General features: G+C 34.3%; 1 protein-coding gene across 1 annotated transcript; it reads left to right on the forward strand.

Moving 5' to 3' along the window:
- The first annotated feature begins 5,570 nt into the window (after nucleotides 1-5,570).
- LOC132168671 (putative lysine-specific demethylase JMJ16) lies at nucleotides 5,571-19,131 on the forward strand. Its single transcript, XM_059579682.1, has 12 exons — nucleotides 5,571-6,138; nucleotides 7,109-7,668; nucleotides 7,804-7,875; nucleotides 8,261-8,338; nucleotides 8,478-8,996; nucleotides 9,166-9,390; nucleotides 10,147-10,308; nucleotides 11,790-12,158; nucleotides 12,860-14,219; nucleotides 14,329-14,432; nucleotides 17,879-18,076; nucleotides 18,606-19,131. The coding sequence occupies exons 2-12, from the start codon at nucleotides 7,354-7,356 to the stop codon at nucleotides 18,939-18,941; spliced, it is 3,738 nt and encodes a 1,245-aa protein (XP_059435665.1). The 5' UTR covers nucleotides 5,571-6,138; nucleotides 7,109-7,353; the 3' UTR covers nucleotides 18,942-19,131.
- The last annotated feature ends 5,677 nt before the right edge of the window (nucleotides 19,132-24,808 follow it).

Here is a 24,808-nt window from a genome sequence, read left to right on the forward strand (position 1 = left end):
TGTAACAACAGATCTGTTCCAAACAGATTTAACTCAATACATAGGTAACTCATATTCCTCGGCCCTGAGAGCAGAAAACCCAATGCCGAAACTTATCCTCCTTAACCCGAAAGTCAGGAAACTATTCACATCCACAACCAAAGGGTTTGGACAATACTTATCCAAACAAGTTACAAAGAAACTGCAAAAAACAAATTAAAATACAGAAAGAAAAAAATAAACAAAAAACAAAACAAAACAAAACCAGTAGACAGCAGCATCGGTGGAGGTGAAGTAACAACCGCACGTGTGGAGCACGCGCAGGAGAGTGAAGCTCCCATGTCGGCGCGTGTAGGCCACGCACTAGCGCGTGGTGGCAGTGTTGCAACGAGGAGGGCGGCGATAGGTGGCGAAGAGGCTGGAGAAGGCAGGGGAGAGGCGCGTCGTTAGCCTGACAAGCCCGAAAGGAACATATCTAACTTAGATCAAACCGGATCTAAAATCCCCAAGGCTACTAGAACAAAGGAAAAGGCAACGACTGGATGAGGCGGTGAGTCGACAAGGTGGAGGGAGTGGTGTGGCTGCTGTTGAAACCGGTGATGGGGGCCAAAAAAAGGAGACAAAACAAAAGAATTTTTTTTTTTTTTTTTTAAAAAAAAAGAGCATAAAAGCAAAAGAAAATGGGAGGGGCATCCCTCCTCCCTAAAGGAACTCACCAGAGAGGAAAAACTAGAGAGAGGTCGGAGGTTCTCTTACAATTCGTCCTCTAGTTTGGTAAGAAGGTCGGTTTTAGTTTCTTCGGCCCTATGCGTTATCCATCATCTACCCCTGTTAAATAACATTTCCATATAATTACCAAGTTACCCAACACATTTAAAATGTGCATTCACAAAGGGAGACAAATCATTTTGTGATTAAAATTTTATTTTACAGATTTAATTGTATACATAATATCATATAATACACATGTTATTAAATAATTTAAAATTTTGAAATTAATTAACATAATATACATTATTAGATGAAACAAAATAAAATATACATCATTCATTGGTACCCGTAGCATTTCTTTTAAGGGTTAAATACCTTTTTACCCATGTAGTTTAACAACTTTATTTTTTGCTCCCTAAGATTTAGTTTTTATCACAAGAGGTATTTGGGTTTACATAAAAATGGAAATAGTACCTCCATCTAAATTCCATCCAAAATTTGACGGAAAACCACGTCAATACCATTAAAAAATCGACACATGTCTATATACCTAATTAAAAATAATATATATATATATATATATATATATATATATATATATATATATTAAATTAAAAACATTAAAAAATTTAATTTAATTAAAAAAAAAAAATTGGAGTGGCCAACCAATCCAACCATTTGGGGGTGGCCGAGCCATATGGGGGTGGCAAGGGGTTTGGGGGTGGTTTCGACCACCCCCAACCCGGCTAGATGGGGGTGGCGAGCCTTTTTTTTTTTTTTTTAATTTTAAAAACAAAAATTTGTTTTTTATTTTTAATTAGGTATATGGACTCGTGTCGATTTTTTAATGGCGCTAACGTGGCTTTCCACAAAATTTTGAACGAAATTTAGACGGAGGTACCATCTCCGTTTTTATGTAAACCCGGGATACCCCCCGTGATAAAAACTAAACCATATGGGGCAAAAAATAAAGTTGTTAAACCACATGGGGCAAAAATGTATTTAACCCTTCTTTTAATTGATTGTTTTAATCCTCTCAATGAACAAGCTCCACATTGTTTGGCACTTATCTCTTGGTAAAAGTTTTGATACCCCTAGCATTTCTCAAATATTAATCATAAAATAATTTATTTCCATTTCACTTGAAATGAAGAGGATTTTTGTCCAAAAAGGCTGCAAAGGGTTTTCCTTTATAATTATCTAAAGAAATTTCACTTAATCCCCAAACTTCCATCGCTTCTGCAATTACTCTATTAAAAAGTTCAAAAACTATTAATTTAGTGTATCGAACTTTTAATTTTTTGTAATGTCATTCATCTGTTAGGTTTTTTCATTAAAATCCTAACCGAGAGGTGTCAAAATTACCAAAATACTTTCTTTCTTTCTTTCTTTCTTTTGGGTGGGGAGAAATTGCAAAAATTTAGGTGTTGATCAGTATTTAACGGAATTTGCAAAAAATTACCTACACCTAAATCTTTGCAATTTTTTATTTTTTTGAAAAAAAGAGGTATTTTGAAATTTTATACATAATTTTAAAAAAATAACCTAATGAATGAAGTGACATAGCAAAAAATTAGAAGTTCAGTACACTAAATTTAGAGTTTTTAAATTTTAAAAAGAAAACATTGCATAAATGATGCACATGTACGCTTGAATTAAAATTGTGAAAAATAAATGAATGAAAATTTAATGTCAAAGAGAGGATAAATAATTAAAATCAACGAAAAATACACGACGTCAATTTCTCGTTCATTATTTGTCATAAGATATTTATGTATCACTGAAATTTTCAAGAAATTGAGTTGTAAGAATTTTTAAAATCCCGTCTCCAAAAATAACATATATTCTTTAAACATGTGAAAAGTATATAATTTCTTATTAATATTATTAAAAAAATAGGTGATTTTCACGTGATAAAAGACACGGATAGCTATCCATTTATAATAGACTAGGGAAACCCTCACTATTACAACGCCAAAGCTGCCGTCTACATAATAATAGAGATATTAATGCAGTGGGTGGCGGTTAGGACTTTAGGAGAACGCAAAAGAACAATAGAGTACTTCAATTAAAGTAATTCTAACAAATAATTAAATGAGAAAAATATTATTAAAAGCTTTGAGTCAATGCCCAACAACCCATACGAACAGAAAATGATGTGCCAGATATGTGTGGTTGATCGTTAAGGATATGGAAGGAAGGAATTTAAATAAAAAAAAATAATAATAATTTGGTGCATTCCTAATTTTAGAGAGCTATTTTTTTCTTTTTTTTTGGCTACAGATTGAAATGTTATGTATTGTTGCAAGTTCTTTGATTATAATTAAATAAAAAGTATGAACAATTTTCATTATAAGAGGAGAAAAGTGTACCTTGGGAACTCAAATTTGGAAAATAATAACAAAAAATAATAATAATAATAATAATAAATAAATAAATAATAATAAAAAAGTTATAAAGGAATTCATTAAATTAAAACTATAGTTGCTCGTAGAATATGGTTACGTAGAATTACAAATATAATAGCGTTTGTGGGAGAATTTTTGCACCTTGCCCAACTTATAAACAAGTGAAGGAGGTTGTTGAGCATTATTACAGGGCGATACAACAATACAAGAATCAAGGGATAAGAAGACAAAGGAATGTGATACCATGGTGGAAAGCGCCTCCATATGGTGTTTATAAAATAAATTGGGATGCGGCTATTGATAAGATTATAAAGTTGATGGGTTTAGGTGTTATTGTAAGGGACCGTATGGGTAAGGTCTTGGCATTTATGTGCATGTCTCTTTCGTATATCACTGACCCAACAATGACATAGGCTTATCTAGCTTGGAATGCAGTATTTTTTTGTAGAGATTTAGGCCTACAGTATGTTATTTTGGAAGGTGATCCCATGGAGCTTGTTCATGCGTTTCAATCGGAAGACAAATTGTGGCAGAGATAGCATATTTTGATTGAAGATACAAAGATGATTTTGCATAGTTTTTATCATACAAAGCCGATGTGGCAATCCCAACAAACTTTTGATTTTATTTTTTTAATTTTTAATTTTTTTAATTTTTTTATTTTTTAAGATTGATCTAAAGGTTGGTTGGAATTGTTATGTCAATATTATGGGATAAAAATGTGATTTCTAGCATTACTCTTGAAATATTTTGACTTAAGAAGGTTCATTTAACTTCCAGCTGAACTACTTATCTTTCTATTCTCATGTTTATTTTCAATGACTACAAATATAAGCATTTTTTTACCCATGATCAAAACTTATCACGCAGATTTATTGGCAAACAAATTATTTTAATTTATCTATTTGTTTTTCTGATTCCCAAGTTTTAATGTTCATGATAATATGTCATGTATATATTGTTTAATTCTTCAAATCAATCAAATATGAATCAAACTCAGTCTCATTGTCTAGGCTGATTGAGCTTTCATTTTTCCTATCAAATTTTATGAGTCTGTTATGTGTCTCACCTCGATCAATCAAGCTAGTTGTAGAAACTTTTTAACTTCACATTGTTATGTTTGTTTTTCATTCTATTTCACATGTCCTTTTGTACTTAATTAATCGGGCAATATTTGTACATATGGTAGTAATTTGGATGTAACTTGGGCTACGAGTAACCTAATCACTCATAAGATCGAAATCTAAAAATCTCTTTTTGGTGCACACACCATTGTCACTAGTTGTGCCCGGTGAGAATAGCGTATTTTTTTGATCCAAAATTCATCATTTTCACATTCAAAAATCTTGTTTTAAGTTATTCTTTGCTACTTCTAGGAAATACTTATTTCTTTTAATGGCAGCTAGGGTTTATTCGATCCTTAAAGTTTGGAAATTGAGGTTTGGAAGGGGATAACAAAGCCCATTTCATTTGAGAGACAACGAGTTTAAGCATGAGTGTGGCTATGCGGCCACCTTTCCTACAACATATGGTCACCCCATTTATAACAAATGTCATTTTTTTTGCCTGACGTGTCTAGGTTTTAAATTATAAGTTGATGTATCAATAACATGGCGCATCTAACGAGTGTAAGATGTAAGTTAATGGACTCAATAGTCAGGTTATATGTTTTCTTTTTGTTGGATATGACATGACTTAATTGTCACGTGCCACTTGTTACCGTTAAAAATTGAATAGAAGAAGAACAAAACCAAATATTTGATAAATGTGTGAATCTTAAAGAATGATTTAATAACTTTTAGACCTTAACGGTGGAGTTTGATAATAGATGAAACCTAATGGACAACAATAAACCAATCCCGACGACAAAAAGTTTACTAGAATCGATTAGTCAAAAGAGGTTCTCACACATTTACAATAATAACAACTTTTGAAAAATGCCGAACATACTCTCACTTATATATTTTTTTGACGTGACTTTCAAAATTATTATAAATTCAATATGAATTTTAGAAGTCAAAGTGAAAATAAAAATTTAAGGGTGAAAACGTAAAAAAGAGAAGGTGAGAGAAGAAATGCGAGGGTTCTTCCACGTTACAACTTCGTGTGTACTATTTCGCCCGTGGAATCATGCTTTGGGAAACTCCCATTCGCTACAAAACACTGCACAAACCGAATCGACTCTTTTAATTTTCCACGCGCAAAAGCAACCGAACCGAAACCTCCTCTTTCAGGTACGTCACCAATTTCTCGTCAATATCTCGCGTCCCCGTAAAACATGGCCAAAAAAAAAAGAAAAAAACTAATTAAACTATTTTTAAGACATTATTACTATTTTTGGATTTCCCGAGTTACCCTTAAGAAATTGTTTTTTGGAAAGAAGAAATATATTAAAAAACATTTATATTAAACATAAGGCACGGTCTTTTATGCCAAAGAAATATCACAAAGGGCGGGGCATCAAAATCTGTGACATGTTTTATTGTTTTTGGTTAATGTGATTTTTTTCTTTTCTTTTTATTTTGTTGGCTTCACAAATATTTTCCAATTTTTCTTCCAGATATGCCCTTATCCAATCTCGTTGTGAATTAGGCTTTTGTGGTTATATAATCTGATACAACCTGGTATGTGTAATTCTAGGGTTTCTGGGTGGAATTTTTGATTTCATAGTCAGAGTTTTGAGAAGTGGGTCTTGTTTGTCATTTGCGGATTTGTGGGTACCCTTGGACACCAATTCTTTCTTCTGTAGCGTGATCGTTTTGCTTCTTTTTTTTTTTTTTCAATCCTCTCGGTTAGGGTTAGGGCTAGGGTTAGATCTGCAGCATCAAATTGATTTTTGTGCCCCTTGTTTTTTGTTATAATTTTTAAAAATTTAAATTAGGGGTTTTCAAGTTTATATTCATCTTCTGGTGATAATTACGTCTTTGAACGATTTTTTTTGTGATTAATTTGTTGGTTTCTTAAAAATCTGGATGAAGATAATGGAGTTTTGAGCTGCTTTTAGTTCTTTGGGAATTCCAGACTCTTGGATCAAGAACGTGTAAGCACTTTTTTTTTTTTTTTTTTTTTTTCTGTAATATAATTATATTTTATTTAATAATATTATTTGAGCTGTCTTGATCTATCAAAAAAAAAAAAATTGAGCTGTCATGACATTTTCTGGATTTCTGTCTGATTCATCCAAAAAATTAGAAATTCCTTTGATCATTGTGATGATAAATTGGTGGGTTTCAATTCAGTTGTGTTATTATGTGCTCAGGATTGTGCTTTGTGCATGATTTGTTATGACAATTTTTTTTTTTTGGATGAATTGTTATGACAAATCTTTATAAGCATCTCTGAGATTTAGGGTCCTTAAATTGGTAATAATTTGTGATAACTACCTGATTCTTTTACGAAAATAGTAATGCACAATGTGGCTGATGAATCTTAGGTTCAACTGCTAAACTCATTGAATTTTTTTAGAAACTATGCCTGAAGGATTCTATCTTATTCCTGTTCTTTCTTTTTGTTTATAATTGCAGATCTTAGTAATATTTAGGAGTTGATGATGTTGCAAGCAGCATGATATGTCATCCCAGTTTGTGTTGTCCTTAGGGAGTTGAATTAAAGTAATTTAGGAAATAGTGAATCATTTATCTCTGTAATTCTGAGGAGAGAGATTTTTTCAACACTTTTATATCCAGAAAAGAAAAGAAAAGAAAAGGTGATTAGCCTAGACCTATGGTTTCAAAATCTTCTATGACATGGTTGATCTCTTTCTCTTTCTCTCTCTCTTGCACACACACGCATATGGAATGCCTGTGTGCTGGGCATAAAAAAGACAGTGTGGTAGCAAATTGCATATTAATACATCATGTCGATCATAGATAATGAAGTTGGACTAGCTTAATGGATTTGAACTTAAAATAATAATAATAATAATTCTGTATGCTATGCCTTTTATTTTCTCTTTGCATATGAACTTTGTCTTTTCAATTTATTAATTGATTTATTCAATTTTTTTGCAGATTAAATTTTCTTAGCTATTCCTGAAGATAGCTGGGATTTGGATTAGTTTCTCTAGAGTTGGGCTGTTGCAAGATCCTGTGGGAGGTCGACAGACACAATCCTGCACTTGTCACTTCATAACTACATTTAGTCATAAGCATAAGATAGAGAATTATGTTGGACCTGTAAATTAGACTGATTCCTTTCCTCATAAAGTGAACAATTTGGAATCAGTATTGTCCATTGGCCTTGTTGCTCGGTCCTTATGGGGACAGAGCTTATGAGAACTTGCATTAAAGATGAGAATGACGAATTTCCATCAGTTCCACCGGGTTTTGAATCAATTACTTCTTTCACCTTAATGAGGTTACAAGATAGTGAGAAACAAGATAGGGAAAACACAGTTAGTTGTTCGGCCTCTACAAATGCTTCTGAATCAAATTCTGTTCAGATGGAAACTGAAGCTGATTTCAGTGATACTGCAAAGGCTAAAAGGTGTCTCCGCCGTAGACGTTCAGTAAACTATGGACGATATGACAACAGTTCAGGGGATGACTCTGATGCTGAGCGGCTTGATCAAGTTAATTTCCTTCTGTTTATTACAAATAATTTCGTGTTTTTAGCAGCCCTGATTTTATTTTATTTTTTTCATTTTCTGTTTTCTCTGTAAGAGTGCTATACTTGTACATTACTTACATGTCGTTTATTGTTGCAGAATTTTTCTTCAAGGCCTTGTCTTCCTAAGGGGGTTATCCGTGGATGTCCAGAGTGTAGTAACTGCCAAAAGGTTGTTTCTTATAATAATGTGATATAATTTCTATTAGCCTTTCCCTTAGCCTGGACCAATTGCATGGCTTGTCCATATTATTATAATTATCTACTGTACCTTAATGGCATTACAACCTTATAAAAGGGAAGAAAAAACAGAAAAAGAAGAAAATATAATTACAATCAGAACCTATATATATTACCGAGCAAGTGACTTATGGAACTGCTTCTGGTTTTATATCAACATGACCAAAGACTTCACATTCCCTGAGTTGGCTTCTTGTGATTGCTCATAGACTGATGATTTCAATTATGACAGAGGAGTTGAACCTGATGTGATCCTAAAATAGTGTTTTAGCATGTCTTTTAATATTTTGTGATTAAAGGTTGAAATCTTGTTGCAGGTTGCTGCAAGATGGCGTCCAGAAGATGCTTCCCGACCAGAAGTTGAGGATGCTCCCATCTTCTATCCAACTGAAGAGGTGTTTATCTTTGCCAGTAGAATTCGAGTGATTAGAATTTAAAAATTGTTTTCTATCCTTGTTCCTATTACCTGTAAATTTTGGAGTTACTTATCTTGGAGGAATAAGATATCTGAACTAGCAAATGGCCTTGTTCCAGGAGTTTGAGGATACTTTGACTTATATAGCTAGCATTCGCACAAGAGCTGAACCATATGGAATCTGTCGCATTGTTCCTCCCTCTTCCTGGAGACCTCCTTGTCCTCTTAAGGAGAAAAATATATGGCAAAGTGCCAAATTTGCTACTCGTGTCCAGAGGATTGATAAGCTTCAGAATCGAGATTCAATGAGAAAGAGGTTGAAGGTTCATAATAATATGAAGAGAAAAAGGAGAAGATGCACACGGATGGGGGTAGATTGTGCGACTGGTAGTGGAGGACCCGGTGATGCTGGATTTTATGAGGCTGAGACTTTCGGGTTTGAACCTGGTCCAGATTTCTCTCTGGAGACTTTTAAGAAATATGCAGATGACTTCAAGGCCCAATATTTCAGCAAGATTGAAAGTGTCACTAATATTGGGGGTAATATTGCTATGCTTAAAGAGCAGTGGGAGCCATCCATCGAGGATATTGAGGGTGAATATTGGCGGATGGTAGAGAAACCTTCTGAAGAAATTGAGGTATGATTTTATCGTTTAGTCTGAATATCAGTATTTTATTGTTACATTTTTCCTTCACCATATGTCCATCACTCTCTCTCTCACCCTGTGCACTTGTGTATGACTATGAATAGTATGTGTCATCATGTGTGCGTGTGTAACCTTAACTTCATTGTTATCATTCTTCTAGGTGCTGTATGGGGCTGATCTGGAAACTGGGGTTTTTGGCAGCGGTTTTCCCAAAATGTCCAGTCAAGTTTGTTCTGCTTCGAATGAAAAGTATATAAAATCAGGCTGGAACTTGAATAACTTTCCTAGGCTTCCTGGATCTGTTCTTTCTTATGAAAGCAGTGACATATCTGGTGTTCTGGTGCCATGGTTATATATAGGGATGTGCTTTTCTTCCTTTTGTTGGGTAAGACTAAATATCTCATTTCCCCCTGCATCATGTCATAATCTCTGAATAATTGCACTCCATCACATGTGTATAACCTGTACTTTTGTGTAACAATGTGTGCTTGCACCAGGGGGTAGGGTGATGTTGTCTCATGTGTATGAATAACATGCATGGGTGGTATCATATATCTGGCTAAGGGATGAAGAATAACGTATTGAGCTCTCCTTGTTAAAATAAACTTATAACTTTGAAAGATTGAAACATGAAGAAAGTTTTGAAAAAAAAAAAAAAAGAAGAAAGAAGAATTGTAACTTCTCCAAAAAAGGGAAATATGAAATAGATATTTAGGATGTCGTCCCCACCTCCCCCCCCCCCCCTTCTCTTTTTGGTTTACCTGTGGGACTCTTGGACTACCCCATTTATTCTTTAGCTATCCCCCCTACCTTTTGTTTTTAAATATTCAAATAGTGGAAGAAAATCTAACCTTGAAGCTTTTGTGTTCACAATGCAGATTTTTGTTACTGTTCATGTAATAAACTTAATCTACTTTAAGGCATATTTATTTGTTAGGTAATTAACAGTAAATGAGTCTGAGTCTTCAAACTTCCAAGTTTTGGGATCTTGACCAAGTTAAACTTACTCCGAACCTTAACGTCTTCATATGTTTAGAACCAGAACACATGTATGACAATTGTTTGCATGCAGCTCTAAGTCATGTCTTCATTTACTAATATATATATATATTTTTCTTTTTTCTTTTACTTATAAAAACAGCATGTTGAGGATCACCACTTGTACTCATTGAATTACTTGCACTGGGGTGATCCGAAGATCTGGTATGGTGCCCCTGGTAGGGATGCGTGTAAATTGGAGGAGGCTATGAGAAAACATTTGCCTGACCTTTTTGAAGAACAACCTGACTTACTTCATAAGCTGGTGAGTAAAAGTTCCTGTACTGTGTTATAATGTAGTTTGATGTTTGGAATATCGGGCTTGAGGTGCGCTTGTTCAGCTGTTGTTTGGTCATACATGCTTTTAAATCCTTTTGATTATTTCATTTGTTCTTTCTACTTTTTGTACATTTTATGTCTCCGAGGCAATATATTGTTCTTGGCATCTGTTATTTGGACATACATGCTTGTAACTCCTTTTGATTATTTCATTTGTTGTGCCTATTTTTTTGTATACTAAGTCTCCAAGGTAATGTGCTCTTGGCATCTCTTATTTGCACAATTCTTTTTGGTTTCTGAAAAGGAACATGTGCGAAGGTTCAATGGCCTAGCAACAGACTCTTATGTTCTGTCTGTTAGTGTTTTTTGAACAAGTTCCTGGATAAGCAGCCTAAGGGTTTCTTATTTAAAATAAAGGAGCTGCGAGAGCAATAATGTCATTTTATCCTCTTAAATTATTATTGTATAGCTGTCAAAACTATTTATATTGACTGATATATACGGCTCCATTTCATGGAAAATGTGGGATATTCCTAGTTTAAATGATTGAATTCATGCTGTCATTTGTTCCTAAAGTTTCATATTCTTCAAGAAGTTAATGAGAAGTATCTAGGTTTCATCTCTCCTGTCATATCTGTAAATTGGGCATCAAGATAGAAATGAGTGCTATATTGTGGAAAATTTCTCTGTTTTTATTTCTTTCATGTCATAGTGATTCTGTAAGGACCCTTTCCAAATATTTTTGCCGCTAAAAGCTTCTTCCTCATGTATGAGAATGGTGGCAGATATTCTGTTTTGTTTTATCCTTTCTATGTCCTTATTCAGTGCTATTAATAAAACTTGTGAAATCTGTTAGCAAAACTTATGAATTCGTTTAGCAAAAAGTGAGCAGACCCCTAGACTTGCTGTGTTCACCACATGAATTGGACAAGAAATAGGAAAAGTATTTGAGACAGTTTCTGTGTTGGCTGCAAAAGTCCTTGTGTTTAGGAACTGACTCTTTTTTTTTTTTTTTTTTTGCCTTTCTTCTGGCATCCCTCTATTCACGCATTCTTTGATTTTTCATCTTGTGTTATGTTTTGAATATTGATTAGTACACCATGAAATGCATTATATCTGCTATTACTGATTGTAATTATTGTTTTACTTACAAGACTTAGAGCCTAAAGTTTGTGAATGGCACAAATGTATTCTGTTTTATGATTTTGGTAAAGTTTCTGGAGAAAGAGAGTAAAAAAATGGAGCCCTAGTTAGGTGGTCATGAGGAGGGGCAGAGAAGTATTTCCAAATTTTCTTATTACGTTTCCATGGAGACAGATTGACTGGGATTTCCATATTGGGCTAGGTCATTTCGAAAAGATAGCCATAAGTTTGATAATAGGAACATTTTGATTCTTTGAGCTGAAGTCTATAGCCACACCTATATTTCCTTCTGCTATGGCTTGAACTTCTGATTTTCTTATGCAGGTTACACAGCTTTCCCCTTCCATACTGAAATCTGAAGGGGTACCTGTATATAAGTGTATTCAGCATACTGGGGAGTTTGTTCTGACCTTCCCTCGAGCATATCATTCAGGGTTTAACTGTGGCTTCAATTGTGCTGAGGCAGTTAATGTAGCTCCAGTTGATTGGCTTCCCCATGGGCAGACTGCTATAAAGCTATACAGTGAGCAGAGAAGAAAGACTTCAATTTCCCATGATAAACTGCTACTCGGGGCAGCAAGGGAAGCGGTTAGAGCACAATGGGAACTAAATCTACTGAAGAAAAATACTTTGGAGAACCTGAGGTGGAAACATGTCTGTGGAAAGGATGGGATTTTATCCAAATCACTTAAGGTAAAAACATTGGCTCTCATTCTTTTTTTGAGTGGGGGATTGTTTAGATATTGGAAATATTTATTCAGTTTTTGTACGACTTAAAAAAGACAATGTTGGAAATAGAATTCAGCAAGATATTTAAAGGATTAATGGAAAAATAAAAATAATTGCACTGGGAAAGTTTTAGAATAATATGATAATGGTTTATTATTTTTTAAGTTGGTTCTTGGATTTGTGATTTAGGACGGCCTGGATTTGGGTTTGAGTCCACAATTTGATTCCATTCTTGATTTCAGAACATGGCTTCTGATTGAGGAATAATCCGCTGATAGATGTTAACCTAAAAATATTTGAAATTGAACTCATTGATCCATCTGAAAAAGAAAGAAAATTAGTTGGTCTACCATTTAGGAATCGATTCCTACATGATATTCAGCAAATTAAATTCTAGATCCTAATGGGTAAGCACGTGCTGTAGGTAGTAATTCAAGGTTGCAGTTTCACAGCATTCATTAATTATTGGTAATCTTTGGATTGTTTAATTGTCTTTTAACAGAAACTGTTTATTAATCCTAGATTCGATGAAAAATTTGTGAACCCCTCATTTATTTTTTTGTTAGCAATATAATGTACAGCTCATCTGCAGATATGAACAACAGTTATATACAACATTCCTGTTGGTTTTTTCCCTTTTGACTTCGTTTGTTTCTCTTGTCCAGGCACGCATTGACATGGAATGTGTGAGGAGGGAATGTCTTTCCAGTTCTTCACAGACAAAAAAGATGGAGAGCAATTTTGATGACACCTGTGAGAGGGAATGCAGTATATGCCTTTTTGATTTGCACCTCTCTGCAGCAGGTTGTCATTGTTCCCCAGATAAATATGCATGCTTGAATCATGCAAAGCAGTTCTGTACATGTGCTTGGGGTTCCAAATATTTTCTTTTTCGCTACGATGCCCATGAGTTAAATATCCTTGTTGAGGCATTGGAAGGTAAATTAAGTGCTGTATACAGATGGGCAAGACTAGATCTTGGACTAGCCCTGAGTTCTTATGTGTCCCAGGAGAAAATGCTGCCAGGTGGTACAGAGACCGTGAGGAGCTCAACTGGGACCGATGATGAGATTTCTCAACTGAAAATGAAGATGTCAGAAGCTCAATCAGTCTTGAAGGATAGAAAGACGTCATCAATATTTCATAGTTCTCATGAAATTGAGATGGCCAACCATAACTCTCGGGTAAAGAAAGAAGAATCCATTATTTTTCCTTCCAATTTAAGAAATCCTGTTTGCCAGTTGTCTCTAGAAGACACGTCATATGCTGTAACTCTTCTGGCTGCTGAGGAATTGGGAGTGAAGAATCCTTCAGTCTTGAAACAAGATAATGTTATCCTTCTCAGCGATGATGAAGGTGATGAAACTGAGAAGTCTGTTTCAGAAATAGAAAGGGAAACTTCTTTGGAGAAGCATTTAGAAATTTCTGGGAGACTGGCAGGTTCTGATTATAAAGAAAGCTTATGTAATTATAATAATGAACCAATCGCGACTGCCCCTGCTATGGACGCATCAGTGATGGACCAAAAAAAGGATGCCAGTTCAGCATATGGAGAAAGGAATAATTGTTCACCTCATTCTATGCAAATTAAAGATGGAGATAAAGGAAGTTGTGAACCCCTTCTAGGATCTAATCCACCAAACTTGTCTTGCCATGTAGATTCTTCCATTTTAGAATTAGGAAGAAAAGCTCAAGACTCAACTACAAGAGAGATCAGTGAACATGATATGGCAAATTCTGGTAGTTACCCTCAAAATCCACAGCCCTCTGGTGGTGGATCGCCTAACAATGAGAATAAGCCTGAAAAGATGGGAATGAATGCAACTTCAAATTTAGTGGATAATATAAGACCTATTACAGGAAACCCATCTTGTACCTCAAACAATTTGGACAGATATTTCCGCCAAAAGGGTCCTCGCATTGCCAAGGTAGTGCGGAGGATCAACTGCAATGTTGAACCTCTAGAATTTGGAGTCGTGCTTTCTGGAAAGTCATGGTGTAACAGCCAGGCCATTTTTCCAAAAGGTATGTTGCGTGCATTTTCTCCACTAAGACAATAAAACTAGCAGATGTTTGGCTCAATTACAAAAAGGGACCATTTACTTATCAAAAAAATTTATTCTTCTTGATGCAGGATTTAGGAGCCGGGTTAGGTACATAAATGTTTTGGATCCAACAAATATGTGTTATTATGTTTCAGAAATTCTTGATGCAGGACGGGATGGGCCTTTGTTCATGGTAATTGAAATTTATTTAGTTGCCTAAAATTGCTATTATGGTATATTCTTGGTGGTTTATACTTGATCTTGCATTCACTGTTATCAAAATCTCAAAATGCATGTGTCGCAAGGGCCTCATGGAGCCTAGTCGCAAAGCGTAGTGTGCAAGTAAAGTGCACATTCTTTTAATTGGAATACATGATTATTTTTCAAAATAAATATCCATAATATACAATTAAAAAAAGTTTTAAGAAAATCAAAGTAGTGATTTATTCAGCTTATTAGTTCAAATAGTTAGAGCATTGTCCTATTGCATGAAGCTTGAAGGTCCATAATTCTAGCTCTTGTATAGGATATTTAATTTATTAGAACGCCTAGAAAGAAATTTGACTAAAGTTATCAATTGGCAGCAAAGTACTTATCATCCAATGAAATTTAAACATAACAATAGATACACAAAATTTATTTTCCTGTGCATTACAAAATATACACAAGCATGATGGAAATCATTTTTTTTGATAAGTAATGATGATATAAAAAAGCGCAAAGGGGCGCAACCCATATACACGGGAATTATAAACAGAGAGCGCCTAGGAGGGAGAGAAATGAAAAAGAAAATCAGAGAAACTAATCACTAAAGGAGCTAGCCAAGCGGCCGTCCAAGAGTAAAGAGTAAAGAAAAAGAAATGAGTCAATTCCTCTATGGTCCTAGTGGAATTTTCAAAACATCTAGCATGATGGAAATCATCAAATTCAGCCAAATGGTTTTTCAACCACTGGAGGGATTGGGTTAGTGGCAAAGCTTACTCCCATGAGGTTTGATAAGGGGGAGGACAGGGGTTTGAGTTTCCATGGTTGTGATGCTAAAGGGTTGAGACTCATGCCTAATTCCTGCCCACCAACTTCCTACCATTATGCCCTTGGTGGGGGTTGAGGTTAAGCTATAGCTCTTCTAGTCTTGAGGAAGCGTCTGCGGGATTCTTGAATTGTGGGCCTGTCTAGGCCTCTCTTGGTTGGTGTCCCGAGAGGTAAGGTGTTACTATGATTATGTCTAGGTAGAGTGTTCTCGTTAGCTTCACGGAATTTTTCATCTGAATGACTGAAAAAAGAGAGCTGAACTATGTTTGTTTCGGGATTGGAAAGGCTGGGGATGAAGATCAAAGATAACTGGAGGATACAGTCTATCAATCCACCTACCCCGCCCCCCCAATTAAAAAAAAGCACAGGTTTTTCAAAATATATCCAAAAAGTCTAGAGTTAGTACAAGTAACTAATGGTAATTCTTAATTGGTTGCTGATCAATGATTATTTTTTATTGAAGTACATATTTAAGGGAAGATAATAAAACACACCTTTTGCCCGTGGTGCTTCTACAAGACAAGTGTGTTCTTTGTACTGCACTTTGCTTAAAGTTCAAAAAGTGCTTTTCTCGTGGCGTTTAAGTGCTTTAAGCGTGTCTATTTCAACAACACTGCTTGCATTTTATTCAGAAAAAGGTTCTCTCAAAAAATCTTTTAGTTCTGCTTGTTTCTAGCCTCTAAACAATGGTAGCTCCTAGGGAAATTTGCAGAAGGTCTCAAGAAATGGTTTAGCTTCATATTTGACTTGTTAATCTTTTGAATGTTGAAAAGATTTGAGATCCTGAAGTGCCTTTTTTTTTTTTTTTTTTTTTTTGCCTAGATTTAACAAGAAATGAAGATGATATGTTTGTTAAACATGACTTGATATGCTCATAGTGATGCAAGAGAATCACTAAAGGCAATTAGGGTCTTTCTCTTCCCTAATTGTTATTTTTTCTCTTCCTTAGTTCCCTTTATAATCTTTAATTCTTAATTTCTGTTACTGTCATACATTGTTAGAACAATCCTAGTTATGTTCAGCATCACATGGCCAGAAGCATGGTTAGGTCCCTAGGGTTTGTTTGGTAATGGGGATGGGGTTGGCCCAAATACTGTTCATCACCATTTCTCAAAAAAATCAACATCAAAACAGTCTAACTTTTTCACTTTTAATATCAAATCATTCACTTTTTATTATTATTCAAATAAAAAAATCACTACAAAACAAAACTTTTTCACTTTTTCATGCCACTTTTTCATTTTTTTTATACCAAACATTATTACTTTTTTTCACATCAATCTACATCAACTACAGTGTTTAGGCCATCCCATTTGCCAAACACCCCCCTAGACAGATGTAAAGTTTTGTGGAGAACAATTTTGCTTTAATATGGGGTGTCTTTGAGGATTTTGGTTTATATGAAAACATTGGAGTTTGTAGGAATAAATGCATCTAAGCTCTTTTTCCAGTAGGAAAAAATGAGTAAACATAATAAAATTGTTAGAATATTAATTAAATGATTAAATTCACTGGTTCGTTTGATAAAACTTTTTTGAAGGTGCTTTTTACTTTTGATTGTGATGTGATATAAATGTGAAAATAGTTTTGAGTATTTTGTGTTTTGAGTTGTTTGTTAATACTTTTGCTTTTTTGCTAAAAAGCAAAAAACTACCCTTAAGTGTTGCCAAATGATCCTACTATTTCTTATGAGTTTAAACTTTATTTTTGGGACAATTGGTGACTAAACAAAAGGCAATAAAGCATCTTAGGTAAAATGTAGTAAAAGATTGACATTTTGAGCAGTCTGACATATATAAAATAGGCTGAAAACGTGTACTAGTAAGCTGCACCTTTACTGCACTTGTAAGGACTATTACAAGTGTTTTAAAGCTAATGACTGTTACAACCTCTCTGGTGCTGGGTCATGTAGCACATTCAAGCACAGCGCTTTTGATTGTGATTCCATGAACATCAGCCCAAGCTGGATTAGTGAAAACTCATTCAGGCCTTGTCCGTAACTTTAAGGCTATGCCATCCTTAGGTGCATCTAAATGGGTGGATCTGATCAACATCCATGAATGATAAATCATAGATAAAACTGCTGAATCCAAAAAATTGGCTGCTATCACTACTCTCTTTGTTTGGAAACAACTCTTGAAGAGCTTTTCCTTACCTATGTCCCTTGGCCTCTTTGTCTCTTAGCCAATATATCTTACTTTCCCTTTTCTTCTTTTGTTTCCTGCACCAATCAGCATTTACTTGTACTAGTAAGCTGTACCTTTACTGCATTTGTATGGGATGAACATATTAATAAAATATCTTCAAAAGTATTTGTGTCTGGAGAAATGGAGCCTTAGGGAACGTTGTGATGGTCAGGCCATCCCAACCTCCCACTTCCTCCCCTTCCCCACCCCCCCTCCCCCCCCAAAAAAAAAACAAAAAGAGAGAATTTTATTTTGATTGGTGCATTACATGCAGCCCAAGATCCACGACCTTATCCTCCTCCCTGTTCTTTACATTTATGTAAATTGGGAAATTATTTATCACAAAAAAGAAAATATTTTTGAAATTTGCAATTTTGATTAGCAGCAGTGAATTCGTCTCTGCTTCTTTTCTTTTTTTCAGGTTTCCTTGGAGCAGTGCCCTAGAGAGGTGTTTATTCACATCTATGCTGCTAGATGCTGGGAAATGGTGAGAGAGAGAGTAAATCAAGAGATCGCAAAGCAACATAAATTAGGAAGAACAAACCTTCCTCCTTTACAGCCTCCTGGTAGTCTTGATGGCTTTGAAATGTTTGGATTTTCTTCACCAGAAATAGTGCAGGTAAAATACAGCTGGAACTGATTTATTGGCTTCCACTGTCATGCAAGTGCCTGTTTGCATTTTACCATTGTTTACTTCCTTATTAAAACACTTATAATATGCACACTCTATAATTCTACTACAATGTACTTTTCATTTCTTGCTCTTGGGCTTTCATGATCTAGTATAATTTTTTGGTGATTAATTTTGGAAACCTCTAAAGCTGGACAAACTTTGGGGTGATACCCCAGCAATTCTATCCCTAGGTCTAAAATGAATAGTTGATTTTGTTATGCAAAAGTTCTTTAAATACTTTGCTCTCTGAAAACCATCTTTTTTTTTGTTCTCCCTTTGAAAAATTTCTCTGAAGACTATGCGCAATTTAGTCAGAACTTACAAGTTTACTATCTAAATTGTTCGATCACTGTCTACTATACTGGATTTTTGCTTTTCTGGGTGGTTTTGACAGTTTTCTCAATTCATAGCAAATTATTATCGTCAAATTTGAAAAAAATAAAATGTTAACCTTATTGTTGCCATCTTTAAACAGGCCATAGAAGCAATGGATCGTAGTCGAGTCTGTACTGAGTACTGGGACTCTCGACCCTACTCCCGGCCTCAAGTGCAAATTCCACAAACTTCTCAACTCAAAGACAGTGGCAGAAACTCCCATTTGATGTCCGAGGAAGGAAATGATAAAGGGACCCCCGGAAATCATCTCTTGCCCATTACGGTCGAATCAACAATGCTCAGGGGCCTATTCAAAAAGGCGAACCAAGAAGAATTGAACTCACTACATAGCATTTTAAGTTATAATAGGCAGACAGCCGACCAAGGATTAGTGTCTCAGCTTCTTAGTGAAGAGATTAACAGTCGCCCTAGATGATTCATTATTTGGTCTCATGAGGAGCATCTGAGACCAAACATCCTAGGGCAGTTTTTTGACTTTGTAAATACTCAGTTCCTGCTTCAGGTTGCACGTACTTTGTACTCAACCTGGCCATTCATTAACCAAGCTTAACATGACAAAAAGAAAAGGAAAATAAGAAAAAGAAACAAACGGCTTATATTTAACAGCAATTTTGTGCATATTGGCTGTTTTGTAGCAGTGATTTATATTGTGGATTATTTCTAGAGACTTTTGAGCTTTATTGCCAATGGTTTAGTGGAGGAGTTCCATCAAGCAACACAGGTCACTAGGAATAATATGGAGGAAAATAATAGAAAAAGAGAAAAACCCACGTGCTGGAGTGGTTTGGCACTTTTAGCTCACTCACATTATCGGATTTTCCTCAAAAATATTGGGTTTGTGGGCTTTTAATACAACAATTTTTCTAATTAGGGTTTGAATGCATAGGCTCTAACATAGGCACCATTACCAAGTCTGGCTAGAGAAATGCTTATAAAGTTTCAATAATTTAGAGAGCTAATTTTTTATGTTTCTATTTGTGTAGAATTATTGTGTGGAATGCTTGACAATTAATCGACCTAATAAGCATAAGAGAAGGGGTGGAGCTTGAGATTACTTTGTGAAAGAATGCAATACCATGTAGCATGGTACCGTTTTGAGAATGGAAAGTTTATTAAATTGATTAATGGGGGTTTAGGTTTGTTAGGTATTAGAAATTTGCTTCATTTGGTTGATCAAAACATTTGTTGTAAATCTCTCTCATCTCCTAATTATAAGAGTTTTGGTGCAAAAGGTTAAACTGTTTGTTAAACAACAGGGCATGTTCATGCATTTTGAATAATAATAATAATAAATTAAAAAATTAAAAAATTATTAGTATAGAAAACAACAGGGCATGTTCATGCATTTTGAATAATAATAATAATAAATTAAAAAATTATTAGTATAGAAAAGTGAAAAAGTGGTATTGAAAAATGATTTTTTGTTTTTGTTTTTTGTTTTTGTTTTTTGTTTTTAATAGTAATAAAAAGTGAATGATGTGATATAAAAAGTGAATGTTTTGATTCTGATTTTTTTAGAAAAATGAGGTGAAAAGTGTTTAGGGGAGACACCACCAAAGTCTTGTTCGCAACGTTTGCGAAGAGCTTCTTATTATTCATCCAAAAAATTTAACTCTCAACGTTTTTACTTTTGTACATCACATCACATCAATCACTTTTTATTATTTAAATAAAAAAATCACTACAAAATAAAATTTGTTCACTTTTCCATACTAAACATTCTTACTTTTTTCTTACATTAATTAATTTTTGCTACAGTTCCTATCCACTAAACAGTAACCATCTGTTGCCAAACAGACCCAAACGGTAGGTTACTGTGAGGATTATTTTCAGAGGGCTCACAAAAATCCTCCCAGGAATATTTTTTTTATTTTTTCAAACGGCTCACATACACATACAACATGGCTAATTGCATTTATTGAAGGTTGACTTACAAGTTGCACCTGTAAATTGTTAAAATTTATAGATGTAGAGGACATAAGCCTAGGAGAGCATGACAAATTGGACTATTATCCTTGGAAGTTGAAGAGGACATAGTATATTGAAACCTATATGAAGCTTGATAGAAATTTGATCAGGTTTAGGTTGTAATGGTATTTTTTGTATATGTTTAGTTTTAGGAAGTATAAAACAAGTTGTATAGTTATGTGAATAAATGTATATAAGGTTTTTAGGGTATTGTTCTTCTGTTGATATTCTTAAAGTTTGACAGGGACCACCGAACGTTCAATCTACAACCTTAGAATTGTTGGGTAATAATACACTGAATGTTCGACCAAACTGGCTCCCTTTTTGGGATTTAGGTACCATCATTTTGGAAATAGAATTCTATCTAGTTCAAATGAACTAGATCATATTGGAAGGGTATTTTTGTCTTTTCAAAAAGTGAAAAGACAAAAATAGATTTTCAATATAACTATCCAGTTCAAATGAACTGGAAAGGATCCTATTCCATTTTGAAGGGGAAACTACCAGTGACATTGTTTGTGCAGGTTCCTCCATGGCTATCTTTCAAGCAAGGATATTCAGGCTCCATGTTTTTGCAGGAACTCATCGTGGTTTGCTGCATCATGGACATTTGTCTTTAATGATCAGATTTTTGGTACGGCCCAATCCATAATCCCATCGGCCGCTCCTACTGGAATGGGCTTTAGGCCCACTTTATCCATCGCTATCTCCCACTTTATGCTCTACTTTTTGGTGCCGTCCGCATCCCCATTACCATTGTTCTATCTTGCTCGGGAAAAAGGAATAGAATATAATCATTTAAAACATCTAAAATAGTTTCACAAATGCCACCACACAATAATTCCAACCACATATAATGTAAATCCATTTGATAATGGGCTCGTTTCTTAACCAAAAAAATAATAATAAAAAATATATATATATTAATAAACATCTCAAAACATAAAACACTTACAAAATATTAAATCACTTCCATTTTTATGTCACATATCAATCAAAAAAACACGAAACATCTAAAACGTTTTGTCAAATAAACCCATATCCTTGAAAAGACTAGAAAAAAATAATAATAATAAATTCTTCATAAAAGTTAGTAAGAGAAATCTTTTCCTTTTTATTGGTCTGTCTCCTTCATTTCTTACAAATTTAGTATTAATTTTTTTTATTTTTTTTTTATGGATAATTACCTTTTACTTCATGAACTACAGTATCTTGACACTTTTTCTCCATAAACTATTAAGTATGACATCTGACCTCATCAAACTAGTATCTTATAATAAAAAGCCTATTTCCGTCAGTCAAAATGGTTAAAATTGACAGTCAACGGTCATGTGCAAGTCATGTGCAATTTTAAATTTTTTTTCTTCCACTTTTGCCTTCACTTCAGACTGAGAAAATGACATGTATACCCTCTTAAACCCTAATCCAACAAATGAAAACAATTTAAAATGAGGACAAAAGTGGAAGAAAAAAAATTAAAAATGACACAGGACTTGCACATGACCGTTGACAGTTAATTTTAACCCCTTTAACTAACGGAATGAGACTTTTTGTCATAAGATGATAGTTTGATGAGGTCAGGTGCCATAATTGGTAATTCATGAGAAGAAAGTGCTAAAATACTATAATTCATTAGGGCAAAAAGTAATTATCCTTCTTTTTTTTTTCACATGTCTACACAAGAAAAGATAAATGAAAAAAAAAAGATTCAAACCAATGGCCTTAGTTTCATGAAATAGTCTAGTCTTTAGCCGGTTGAATTATATATCCTTTAAAAATAATAAAAATTAATTCTTAGATTTACACATCGTTAAAATAAAAAAACAAATATTTACTGCAAATTTGACAAGAATCTAATGAAGAAAATAGAATTAATTATAAAAATTGTGCTTATCTTAAAATTTACGAAGTATCGAAAGACGGTGAGAGTGGGGGAGAATTAATAGAAAAAGAAAGAAACGAATGTTCCCCCACACCACCAGTTTGCATGGGAATTCTGATTACTGATTCCGCCTCCTCCCCCGTAAATAGCAAAACAGGCGAAGCCCAAAGATGGAAAAAAACCCAACACAACCAACCACAGTGTTACCGTACGGACCATCCCCCCATCGACGGACCACATTGCGCCACGTTTCGGAAAAAGGAAGGTCGCAAATGGGGGAGGCTTTTTTGGGTTGTTTTGCCGACAAAGTAGTGCAGCGTCCACGAAAATGGTGGGGGCCAAGTGGGAGGTTGCACGTGTCAAGACCACCCCGATGTCCCGTCGTGCGACCATAGATTGCGGGATCTTTGTACGGAGTTGCATGGGTTACTGAGCCCAACCCAGCTTTTCCTTTTGTATGTGTGACAATTGACAAAAGACAAACAGGCTTTTGGTGGGTGAGATTAATTATTATTATTATTATTTTAAAAAATTTATTGGGTGATTAATTTGGTAGAGAGGGGGGCCGGGAAGAATCTCGCTTTTAGGGGGATTTGGTTTGAGGGTGACGGGTGGTTCAATTGAATTGGAGTGCGAAATTTGTTAACTTGATGTTGATCTTGAAATTCTATCCTTCCCTACTCCAATAATTATTAGATTCGTACCATTTTTCACGTCTTCTAATCTTATCTTATGATTCCCTTGCTTTTAAATTTTTAGGTTAATAATTTTTTTTAGTACATGTTTTTATTTATTTTTTTAATCTTGATTTTAATTCGTATTACAAATAGTATTTGACTTATGAGTAAATACTAGTTTAATACCTCTATCATTATTTTGTCAATCAAACTAACAAACTGCCATGAGAGTGATTTCGGCCACTCCTGCAGTCGGTCTAAGGGTGGTTTGACCACCCCATGACCTCTGAGGGATGGCCAAGCCACCCCAAGGCCTTTGGGGTGGTTTCGGCCGCCCCTTTTTGGACATTAGGGTAGCCAAATCACTTCAAACCGGCTATTAAGGGTGGCCGAAACCACAACTATGGTAGTTCGTTAGTTTGGATGATGGAATTGTGACAAAGATACTAAACTAGTATTTACTCATAAGTTATGTACTATCTGTGATACGAATTGAAACCCAGGTGAAAAAAAAAAAAAAAAAAAAAAATCTAAGTACTTAAAAGGTAATTAATTCTAAAATGCATCCAAATTGTCATATAGATCCATTTAATAAAAAAAAAATACATATTGTTTTCACACCATTAGTTAAGTGTTCATTAGTGTCTTCGATAGGATTAAGTCAATTATGATTAAACCAACTTGAGGCTTGCTTTAGTTTTCTTGTCTAAACCCTTCTTGTTATTAATTTTGACCAAGCATATGCTATTATAGTCCCGCTCAAACCCCTCTTATCTTTTTTACGCCAAAAAATATATATATATATATATATATTATTGTCGTATAATAAATTTAGGGAAAAATCCAGTTCACTCCCTGAAGTTTTAAGAATTTTTTAATTTGAACCTCAAAGTTTAAAAATTGACAATGTACCCCCTAATGTTTCAAAAATTTTCAATTTAAACTTTCCGTTATTAATTTTCGTCAAATTGGACGAAAATCTCTAAAATTACATAATTACCTTCAGGCTTTTTAAAAAAAATTTCCGTCCAATTTAACGAAAATTAGTAACGGAAGGTTTAAATTAAAATTTTTTGAAACATTAAGGAGGCATATTGCCAATTTTTAAACTTTAGGATTCAAATTGAAAAACTCCTAAGTAAACTGGATTTTTTCCTAAATTTACCATGTGTTTTATTCAAGCATCCTACTGCATGATGAAAATTATCAAACATTTTGAGACAATATTTAGACGGGATTTGAGGCATGGGCCCATGGGGGAGAACGAATGGAAGCGACACATGTTTGAGAGATAATGTCACTATTCATGTCAAAATAATTTGCCATGAAAGGTATGGAAACCAGAAAAAGCAAGGCTCGTACATTTAAAAAGAAAGTTTCGTGCATTTACCTGAGCTGTGCTACAAACTTAAAAACGTTGGTACCTAACCTTTCACATCAATATTTTCATATAATTTGAAATTAATTTTTTTTAAGTATTAATTTGATTTTTATTGTCACAATATTAAATTATATAACAGTCATATAATAATATATTAAATAACATTAATTTAACCAAATTTGTCTATTACTTGGTTAATTTACTGTATCTCAATTTTCCTTGCCCAAAGAAAAAAAAAAAAAGATATTATTTAGAAAAATGCTATTTTTTTTTTTCTCTGGATTTTCTCTAATCCTTTGTTTTTTCAAAATTAGTATCAGATCTTTAATGAACCCCACAAATTAAATGATAATTTTAAGAAGTAAAAAATAGAA

This window comes from Corylus avellana, chromosome ca2 (assembly GCF_901000735.1).
Source record: "Corylus avellana chromosome ca2, CavTom2PMs-1.0".
In the NCBI taxonomy this organism is placed as follows: Eukaryota; Viridiplantae; Streptophyta; class Magnoliopsida; order Fagales; family Betulaceae; genus Corylus; species Corylus avellana.

Bases quoted from the DNA above. Each gene is read 5' to 3' on its own strand.
- LOC132168671 (XM_059579682.1), top strand. From the start codon at position 7,354: ATGGGGACAGAGCTTATGAGAACTTGCATTAAAGATGAGAATGACGAA. The intron at 9,391-10,146 runs GTAAGACTAAAT...TTATAAAAACAG, and splicing joins GCTTTTCTTCCTTTTGTTGG to CATGTTGAGGATCACCACTT. The intron at 12,159-12,859 runs GTAAAAACATTG...TCTCTTGTCCAG, and splicing joins TTTTATCCAAATCACTTAAG to GCACGCATTGACATGGAATG.